This window comes from Aethalodelphis obliquidens, unplaced genomic scaffold, assembly GCF_003676395.1.
Source record: "Aethalodelphis obliquidens isolate GAN/ISIS:26980383/991018 unplaced genomic scaffold, ASM367639v1 scaffold66, whole genome shotgun sequence".
Taxonomy (NCBI): Eukaryota; Metazoa; Chordata; class Mammalia; order Artiodactyla; family Delphinidae; genus Aethalodelphis; species Aethalodelphis obliquidens.
The window spans coordinates 6,995,967-7,007,443 of NW_020838010.1; the positions used below are offsets into that span (position 1 = coordinate 6,995,967).

At 36.0% G+C, this 11,477-nt stretch overlaps 1 protein-coding gene across 1 annotated transcript in view; it reads right to left on the reverse strand.

The window, feature by feature from the left end:
• Positions 1-11,477, reverse strand: part of LRCH2 (leucine rich repeats and calponin homology domain containing 2) — a 94,258-nt gene that overhangs the window by 54,566 nt on the left and 28,215 nt on the right. The window contains exons 2-3 of the mRNA XM_027089546.1: positions 6,793-6,937; positions 3,291-3,417 (exon numbers count right to left, since the gene is read on the reverse strand). Coding sequence (XP_026945347.1) covers positions 3,291-3,417; positions 6,793-6,937 — 272 coding nt within the window. The remainder of the gene's footprint in view (positions 1-3,290; positions 3,418-6,792; positions 6,938-11,477) is intronic.

The following is an 11,477-nucleotide window of genomic DNA, read 5'->3' on the forward strand; positions in this document are numbered from 1 at the left end:
CCAAAGCCCATGGTCAGAATCGATTTAACTAAACCTATTTCTCAAAGGGATACAAAACATGAGGGATTAATTACAAGCTCAAAATTTTGTGGCTCACGTCATAACCAAAAGGCATTCTAGGAGATCTAATCAGGAATGTCTCAGGGTTAGGTTAAAATGCAAACCCCAATTTAAAGGTAAACAATACCACCTTTCCATAATATGAGGATAAAGGCACAGCTTAAATTATTTACCTGTGGTCCCTCTCCCTCCCCTTTCTTACTATCACATCAAAAAAAAAGGGAAGAAAAATCTGCAACAAGATCTCAGGCAGCAGTCATTCCAGACACACTGCAAATGAAATTCATGTTGTACTGCAACTGCCCCCAATTTCCAACTTTCTGGAACTGACATTAGCTTGGAGGGAGAGGAGTGGCACATACATATATTGTTTTATCAAAAGTAAAAAAGGCAGGAGGGTAAATTCAAAAGAAGATAAAGAATATTAAATAATATCTAATCATCTAACCCACAGATGATTTAAAAAATGTATCCTACATAATTCTTTCCAACTATATCTAAGGCATCTTCATTCAACAACAAATATTTATCAAATACAAACTATTTGTTAGGCACTGTTGTAGGTGCTGGGGACACATCAATGAATAAAACAAACAAAAATTCCTGCCTTCGCAGCTCCTTATGGAACTTGCATTCTAACAAGGGGAGTAGATTATACAATATGCTAGAAGGTGATAAGTGCTATGGAAGAAAAAAACAGAGCAGGGTAAAGGAAAATGGCAGTACTAGTAATAGTGGGGAGGGATATTAGCAATTTGGACTGTTTCATAAAGAAGCTGATATTTGAGCAATATTATCAGAGGTGAGAGTATGAGCCATGCCAATACATAAGAAAGGAATATTCCAGACAGAAGGAACAATAAATGTAAAGGCTCTTAGGCAAAGCATGTGTGACATGTACTAAGAACAGCAAGGAATCCCATGTAGCTAGCGGGAAGTGGGCAAGGGGAAGGCTAGGATGGAGGGAGGGGTAAGACTTTGGCTTTTACTCAGAGACATGGGCAGGTACCAGAAACTTTTAAACAGAGGTGTGACATGATCTCACTTATGTTTTGACAGGATCACCTTAGCTGTTGTGTTGAAGATAGGCTATTGTCCAAATGATGGATAATAAAATTTTGGGAAAATGCCCATTAAAGCAAATACTATGGCTTCCTCCCGAAGGTGCCTAATACTGAAGATTTCCATACAAAAAAATCCATAAGAATTTGATAGGTAGCTGCCACTTCCCAGAAGAAATAAACCCAGGGACAGGATACTGACCCACTCACCAATGGGTACTCTACAAAATACTCTGCTGGGGATTGAAGGCCTGAGAGTATTTCCTAGATCTAATGACAGAACTTCACTATAGCTGGCTACCACACTCTTATGGAATAGTGTCCTGGGAAAACATTCCAATGACAGGTAATACCCACAAATTCACTGTGTGATTTAAAACTGTCAATTAGCCAGCCTAATGCAACCTACCCACCACTACTAATTTTGAGAGTTTAAAGCACAATAATTTTATAGTGCCTACTAAAATAATGGTTAATATTTTTTCACATTCTATTTAAATAAAAATACTACACTAAATCTAAAAATCCTAAATATTTTTGAAATTTCATTTATCCACAAACTATCTCATGTAATACAATTTAGAACATAGGGTCAAAAACTGAATGAAAAAGAAATTACAGAGCCACAAAATCTTAAAGTAGAATATATATATAAAATCTTTAAAAACGTTAACAGTGTGCAGGGCAAAGAAAGTAATGGGTCCCTTGTAATATGAATTTGTTAGACCACAAGTTAGATCACATCTTCTGTTCATTTGTGAGTGTAACATTAAAAGAGACCTTAATAAAAGGGAGCATTATCAGTATAGACATAGCTAAAGATAAAAAGTAATAAAGAATAGAAATATAGAAAATATGAAAAGGAATAAAATAAAGATGTTTAAGCTACAGAAAAACAGGTCTTAGAGTTTGGTAAAATGGAGAGCAGACATACAACAGATTACAAATATCCGAAGGGAAGAAAAGTTGTCATTATCTATATACTTCTTCACATGGTAGCCCCAGGACCAATGGATAAAAGTGATAGGGGCATGTATCTTAGTTCAAAATAAGAAAGATAACAAAGTTCTGCAAAAGAGAATTAAGGCTGCCTCAGATACACACACGCGAAGATTTGTCCACCATTGAAAATATACAACTAGATGTGTCAGGGATTCCTGTGTTAGGAAGTGGTTATATCTGATCACTTATAAGATCTCTTACAATATTAAAATTCTGTGGTTCTACAACATAATAAGTTCAAGGAAGTTTCTTTGCATTACAATTGCACATGTAGGTATTCTCTAATGAATAAAAAAGAAAAGACATTCCTGAAATTTCTCTTCCTTACATTCTATTTGCACATTAATTTCCCATTATAAAACTGTATATAAATTCGTCAAGAAAACTTTTGGCCCTCCACACATTAAAAAGTTATATTTATGAACACTTTTTAAAAGAATCTATGTATTGGGAAAGCATTACTCAAGATAAAACAGAAAATAAAAATAAACAGCATGGTATATTGTATGAGGTAGAAGTAACAGAAAAATGTGAAAACAGCTCAGTGCTTTGAAGATTTGATTATGTTTCTCTCAGAGTTCAATGTCCTTTAATACCTACAATGGTACGTTCAAAAGTAATTACTTTAAATTATTCCTATGTTTCTATAATCAATTATATCAATTTCTATAATCAATTATATAAATGTCCTCTTTCCATTTATCTTGGTTCCATTTATCTTGGTGTCATAAAATCACACAAGGATATAGGAGAGGAAGGTCATTTTATTAATTCTACTGTTTGTAGGCACTGTACTCTCCTCTCTCTGACGCTTTCATAGAAGCCCTGTAAAACCTTAAAAAAAAATCCACCTTATCTCTTCCTGGTCTAAGACCTTTACTGTCCACAAGATGGATAGACAAATGCTTATTTGTTTGAAAGCATTTAAGACTTGTAATCAAGCCTTCTAACCTCACTAGGACTGAGGAACAACCAGGCTTTTATTGTAGCTGTGAGCTAAAATCAGACATAAGCAATGGTATCTCAAAATTTCACTAAAGTGAACTTAGGCATATATCAAGTTATTTTTTTTAATTACAGTGAAATTCCATAAAGGAATTAATCTTCAGAAATATAAAGGTATGTATTATGCATATTATATACAATCGATGCAACTATTTTACTCACCAATTCCATTAAATCTTTTAACTTCCCGATTTCTTCTGGAATGGATACCAGTTTATTATTACTGAGGACCAAAACTTTAAGGGGAAGATCAAATAGGTATTTTGGCAATGTTGATAAAAGATTTCGACTGAAAAGAATAAGAAAGTCTCATTATGAGAAATATGTCTGAAACTTGACATGTTATGTTGAAAAAGAACAGATCACCTCAAAAGTAAATTTTCACTAAATAGTAACTATCATTTAATGAGTGCTTACTTTGTAACAGGCTAAAATCTTTACATGCACTATCTCGCTTAATCCTCATAGTAACCCCACAAGACTATTATCTCCATTATACAAGTAAAAATAAAGGTTAAAATTGCTTAAGTGACTTGCCCAGGCACAACAGACTGCAAAGCCTGTGCTGTTACCTATGATATTGTCCTACACACCACCAGCCCTCAAAACCTAGAATTATTCTTCTGAGCTAGAAATTGCTAAAACCTTGCTCTCTGGCATAATTTCACTATATTCAATACCTCTACACCCCTAGGGAAAGGCTCCAAGGATAAATTTGCATGTGCTGTGTTCAAATTTATGAAAGAATGAATAGAATTATATCTTTAAAAACATGTAGTAACCCTAACCCATTCGCTTTTGTTATGGGTTTATGGTAGAACAGTCTACTAGCACCTTTATCTCAGCTCAAAGTTGATACAACATTCCTGTCTCTGTGCATACATTTAAATATAAGGACAACTAACATTTATTGAGTGCTTACTATGCGGCAGGCCATGTTCAGAGCACCTCAGATGAATTAACTTGACTAACCCTCAAAACAACCTACTTTAGGAAGACAGACACTATCATGATGCCCATTTTACAGATGAAGAAAAAGTCTAAAAGAGATTAAGTAAACTGCTCAAAGTCACAGAGCTGGTAAGTGGAAGAGTCAGGATTCAAATCCAGGCAATTTGGCTCTGGGTCCCTTACCCTCAAACTAATTTTGGTCAAATTTACATGCCAATGCAGACTGACCCAAACAATCCCTGCTGTAGACTGTTTGTGTCCTCCCCATTCAAAACTATAATGTTGAAACCTAATACCCAATGTGATGGTATTTGGAGGTGGGACCTTAGGGAGGTGGATCAGTGGCCTTAAAAAGAGATCCCAGAGAGCTCCCTTGCTCTTTACGCCATGTGAGGACTCAGCTAGAAGCCAGCCATCTATATGAACCAGGAAGCAAGTCTTCTCCAGACACGAATCTGCTGGCACTTTGAACTTGAACTTCCCAGCCCCCAGAACTGTGAAAAATAAATTTCTGTTGTTTATAAGCCACCCAGTCTATGGTATTCTGTTACAGCACCACGAGAACAGACTAAGACAATCCTACTACCAAAATATATAAAGTGCATCATTATATTTACATACTACCAAGCATTCATTAGCAATTTGCTATTATTTTTCCTGCTTTTCAAAGTGATATTTATAGACTTGTACCTAGCATTTTGTGTAACATGGAGGCAACAAAAGCCCAATGTTACCCCATTGGGGGGACTTCAAGAACTTTCACCTCATTTTATGCCCGCAGAGGATGTCCAGAAACACTAGACTAGCTTCAATCACATGGCACAGACTTTAATAAAAAAGGATAATGCCCCAAGACCAGCAATCCTAGCCGGACTGGTGGAATGTCAAATATGCCAGGTGCTTGTCACAACCCTTGCACTTTAAGGATCAAGTAGGATGCTTGGGAAAGTGGTCTGTCTAGAGCACACAGGAATCTTCCTGAGGATTCCACTGAAAAGGAGAGTAGAATCCAGGAAGAAAGAAAGAGCTAAAAAATTATCTTACAAGTTTCTCAAGATCTTCTCACCAAAATAAAAACTAAACAGGAAAAAGAATGGCACATACAAACTCATTCTAATCTCCCTCACACCAAGAAAGTTTAAAAATTGGCTTCTTTTCTTCCCTTAAGAAGCAGGTTTATCTAGTTAGCAGTCAGCTTTCTATTTCTTTATACACAGCTAATAAGTCATCAATCTTCACTTTTTTGCCACACGTTTTAGAGATAGTCAAAGGAAGTCAGTCACTAGAACAAATGTTATTTTAATACAGTGTATTCAAAAATTTCTCCGACTGTAAACAAAAACCAGGAGTCAACTTTCAGAGATCAAAACAGGAAAGAATCACAGAAAGTTTTAGCAGAACTATTCTAAGATCTACCATACATGTTAATATAGAAATGCAATTCAATTTTGACAAATCACTTTTTCCATAAAAGAACAAAATAAAAAAAAGACAAAAAACTTAAAAATACCTCACTTTCCTCAAACCTTTCCCAAGCGAGGCCAAGGAGATTATGTACCCAATTAGAGAAAGGAACAACCCAAATGACCAACCTCTATGAAAGGAAATTCCTCTCACACATTTTAAGGTGTAAAATGGTTTCAGTTAAAGTATTATATTCAGTTATAGTATGTACTGACAGGTTACACCACTGGGGGAGACATAAATAATATATCACAGAGAGAAAGAAATGCTATTATTTATGTATATTAATTATATTTACTATTTCCCTATATGAGAATTTAGACAAGTAACTTTGTTAAGGAAGTGGGAAGAAATTATTCCTTATAACTAGAAACATAAAAGAAAAATAAGAAAAAGATTCTAAAGTTAAGTCACAATATACCAGTTTCCATTCAACGTCACTCATTTGATAGGGCAATTTTTTCTTATACTTATTCAATGTTCACTCTATTATAAATATAGGGTAATAGCTAAGAATGAGAGTTCTATAGCCATACTGCTGCTTTGATTTGAATCTTGGCTCTACCACTTGCGATATATATAATTTTGGGCAAATAGTTAACCTCTCTCTGTGCTTCAGTTTCCTCATCTGCAGTGCAGGGATAATTAACCACGTATCTCAAAATGCTGTTGTGAAGATGTGATGAGGTAATATGGGTAAAGTATTTGTAACACTGCTTGGCACACAGTAAGCACTTATTATTAACATCAATTACCCGCTTCCTAACCTTCCAATACTCCCATGCCAATCTATCCATCCTTGAAGTAGCAACAAGAAGTCACGAGAGTGGAAAATATAAATCAAGAACTGTTTCTTTATAATGTTCCACTTTAACTGAGGATGCATATACATAAATCTGTGTTGTGGTGCTATGATTTCAGTAAAATATTTCTGATCTAAAGCCTTGGTACTCAAAGTGATCTAAGGACCAGCAGGCATGGGCATTACCAGGGAGCTGTTAGAAATGCTGGCCCCACTGCAGACCTATGGAATCAGAATCTGCATCTGATTCCTGTGCACAGTAAAGTTTGAGAAGCACTGCTGTCAAGAACAAGACCAAAAGCCTATAATGTGGATATATAAAAAATATAAATAAGATACTCCTGAGATATAGGCTACATAGCCAAACCAAATACATTCCTTTTCAACTAAAAAGAATCAGAACTGTAATAAAAAACAAAATCTACCCCCCCAAAATTGTTTCCTTACCTAATATTAAGGTATGTTAACATCTGTAGGTTTTTAATGGCTTCAGGAATGGTTTTGATGCAATTATGATATAAATTTAACGTTTCAAGAGGTGCAAATAACCAGACATCAGAAGGAATTTCTGTAAAACGATTTCTTGAAAGATCTGAAAAATAAAAGTAATGTTTGAGTGTCAAACATACACCTGTATTTATGGAATTAACAGAACTATTTTCACACTTGCTGAATCACTTACAATCCAAGCAACTATTTCAAATATTGACCTCATGGAAAGTCTGTTCATTAACAAACCGTACTTTATATACTTCACTATCTTTAAACATTATCTATTAAAGTATCAGTGAGGAATTCTCTCTGATATTTAAAAACACGAAAAAAACCTCCCCTGATCCCACATCAGCCTCCATCCACCTCTGCCTCCTTTATAGCCAAATTTACATAAATCTACAACATAACTGTCTAACTTACCATGGACTTCTCAACCCACTGTAATTTGCTTTCTATTCATTCTCATGCCCACCAAGGTCACCAACAGCCTCCATTATCAACCACCAGTCAGCCATCTGGAAATATTTCTCTTCCCTTGGCTTGGAAGACTACATTTCTGGATCATTTCCTATTATCTCCCTGGCTACTTCTTAGTCTCTTGCTAGATTCTTCTCTACCCATACTGTGAATATTAGTGTTCCTAAGGGCTGTGACATAAGGTACTCTTTCCTTAAGATATATACTCTATTAGGTGATTTTATCCAAAACCGGGGTTAGTATTCATATATTGACAAATTTCAAATTAAATATATGTTTGAACACCTATGTTCTAATATTTAGGACTTCCTCTGGATATCTCTCAGGCACCTCAAACTCTCCAAGTGTAAAATCGGAACTGAAGATCTTCTTCCACATATTTCTTTCTCTCATCTTAGATAATGTCACCAATATCCTGCTCACGAGCTGCTCAAACCACAAACTTGTTCGCCCTTGATTCCTTCCTCTCCTAAATTATTCCAGGTACACACAAATATACTTCTATGCATTTAAGTTTTCATAAAAATAAAATCATGGAATTATTATAACTATTATACCTCTATTGAGAGTTTATTTGTTAAATGAAAATTTGAAAAATATTTAGGATATCATGTGGTAGGTTGAAAAAAAATACCCTAAAAGCGTTTCTCAACCAAAGTACGATTGACCTTTTGGGCTGTATAACTATTTGTTGTAAGAGGCTATCCTGGGCATGGTAGGATATTTAGCAGCATCCCTGACAACTACCTACTAGGTGCTAGTAACACCCTCTAGTCATGAAAGCCAAAAAATGTCCCCTGGAGTACAAACCCTCCTACCCCTGTTGAGGACCACTGCCGGAACAACTATCAAATTAGCTATCTTACAGTAGGAATATACTTTGCTTACACAACTTCATTATACTTATTTGGTTAAAAACATAAGACTATCATTCACCTCTGTCAAGAAGAACATCTATAGTGTATTTTAGCCCACTGTACCTCACTTAGCATATGGTATGCCCTCATAAGAACAGCTTCCTACCAACACTCAACTTCCTCACTCTGAGGGATGAGACCTACATATTTAGCAGTATAATAAATTCCCTATTCAGAATATTAATATACATGTATTAATATGTTTTTATGTATGTGTGTATACACACACACTCACCTAATGCAAAATTTCATAACTGGCGAAAGAAAACTTTAGTTATGATTATATAATATAAAGATTAATTTGGATTCTTCTTCCTCCCACCATAAGATTCTGAATAACTAAATAAAAGGATAGACAGAATTATTAGAAACCAAATTCTGAACTTTCATTTTCCTGGCTCACCCCCTCTTAGCACCCAAGCATCGTGCAGTTCTATTTAGGGGGAAAAATTAAGTCTTTTTTTTTTTTTTTTAGTTTAGAATGTTTCTTTTACAGTTGACTTTTACCTCTTATTCTTGTAACTTCAGAATCCTGGGAGTTGGGTTTCCCTGGTGGTGCAGTGGTTAAGAATCCGCCTGCCAATGCAGGGGGCACAGGTTCGAGCCCTGGTCCGGGAAGATCCCACATGCTGTGGAGCAACTAAGCCCGTGTGCCACAACTATTGAGCCTGTGCTCTAGAGCCCACAAGCCACGACTACTAAGCCCACGCACCACAACTACTGAAGCCCGCGCACCTAGAGCCCGTGCTCCACAATAAGAGAAGCCAACGCAATAAGCCCGTGCACTGCAACAAAGAGTAGCACCCACTCACTGCAATGAGAGAAAGCCCATGTGCAGCAATGAAGACCAAACACAGCCAAAAAAAAAAAAAAAAAAAAACACCAAAAGAATCCTGGGAGTTGGGAGTTGAAAATTACTGATTACAGTTAATTTGAAATACTAAAAGCAAAATTATGCCCAGTTTGTTATTCTGTATATCTAGTAAGTACTCAAAAATAATACACTGGCCCTAGAAACAGATGACGGTAGCTTGCATTGAGACTCCAAGAATAGGGATTAAAAAAAGTAGATAGAATTTGAAATATATTTGATATTAGTACTTCCAAGAATTGGGCAAGTGATTGTTTATGTGGGATAAATAAGAGGTAGTAATCGAGGATAGCACCCAGAATTCTGGCCTAGGCAACTAAATGATGCTACTTAATAGATGAGTGAGAAGTGGAACAGGATTTTTGTTCTTGTTTTTGCTGGTAGGGTTTTGTTTTGTTTTTTGAAACAGAGGTTAGAATCAAGGGTTCAATTTTATATTTGTACAAACTGAGATAACTGAAAGATATCCCACAGGGGACTGTGAAATGGACAGTTAATCAGATCATTCTGGATCTCAGACATGAGGTCTGGGATGGATATATTAAACTGAAAGTTGTGGGAATATGGTTAGTACTCTAAAATCATAGAAATGGAAGACATCACCTAAAATCAGAGTACTGAGTCAGAAAGGAAGTTCAAGACTGGGCCATCCAGAAGACCAAGACTTATAAGTTGAGCAGTAAAAACACAACAAGCAGAGAAGACTGAAAATAATAGTCAAGAGAAAACACAAAAATCACAATAAAGAGAGTGTTCAAAGAAGTAACCAGAGAAAAAGACAAAATATCAGTATTAATAATTTAAATAATATCAGGATATTATTTTAATAATTTATATATTATTGTATGATGCTTCATGTTCTTTCCCCTCCAAAAGCAAGATTATTTAGTTAAATTACAACATAGCTACAATGCTGAAGCCTGTGGAACAAAAACCACATTCACAGAAAGACAGACAAGATGAAAAGGCAGAGGGCTATGTACCAGATGAAGGAACAAGATAAAACCCCAGAAAAACAACTAAATGAAGTGGAGATAGGCAACCTTCCAGAAAAAGAATTCAGAATAATGATAGTGAAGATGACCCAGGACCTCGGAAAAAGAATGAAGGCAAAGATCGAGAAGATGCAAGAAATGTTTAACAAAGACCTACAAGAATTAAAGAACAAACAAACACAGATGAACAATAAAATAACTGAAATGAAAACTACACTAGAAGGAATCAATAGCAGAATAACTGAGGCAGAAGAACAGATAAGTGACCTAGAAGACACAATGGTAGAATTCACTGCTGTGGAACAGAATAAAGAAAAAACAATGAAAAGAACTGAAGACAGCCTAAGAGACCTCTGGGACAACATTAAACGCAGCAACATTTGCACTACAGGGGTCCCAAAGGAGAAGAGAGAGAGAAAGGACCCAAGAAAATATTTGAAGAGATTATACTCGACAACTTCCCTAACATGGGAAAGGAAATAGCCACCTAATTCCAGGAAGTGCAGAGAGACCCGTACAGGATAAACCCAAGGGGAAACACACTGAGACACATAGTAATCAAATTGGCAAAAATTAAAGACAAAGAAAAATTATTGAAAGCAGCAAGGGAAAAACGACAAATAACATACAAGGGAACTCCCATAAGGTTAACAGCTGATTTCTCAGCAGAAACTCTACAAGCCGGAAGGGAGTGGCATGATATACTTAAAGTGATGAAAGGGAAGAACCTACAACCAAGATTACTCTACCTAGCAAGGATCTCATTCACATTCGATAGAGAAATCAAAAGGTTTCCAGATAAGCAAAAGCTAAGAGAATTCAACACCACCAAACCAGCTCTACAACAAATGCTAAAGGAACTTCTCTAAGTGGGAAACACAAGAGGAGAAAGGGACCTACAAAAACAAACCCAAAACAATTAAGAAAATGGTAATAGGAACATACATATCAATAATTACCTTAAACGTGAATGGATTAAATGCTCCAACCAAAAGACACAGGCTTGCTGAATGGATACAAAAACAAGACCCATATATATGCTGTCTACAAGAGACCCACTTCAGACATAAGGACACATACAGAGTGAAAGTGAGGGGAATGGAAAAAGATATTCCATGCAAATGGAAATCAAAAGAACGCTGGAGTAGCAATACTCATATCAGATAAAATAGACTTACAAATAAAGAATGTTACAAGAGACAAGGAAGGACACTATATAACAACCAAAGGATCAATCCAAGAAGAAGATATAACAATTATAAATATATATGCACCCAACAAAGGAGCATCTCAGGGCTTCCCTGGTGGCGCAGTGGTTGAGAGTCTGCCTGCAGGGGACGTGGGTTCGTGCCCAAGTCCATGAAGATCCCACATGCC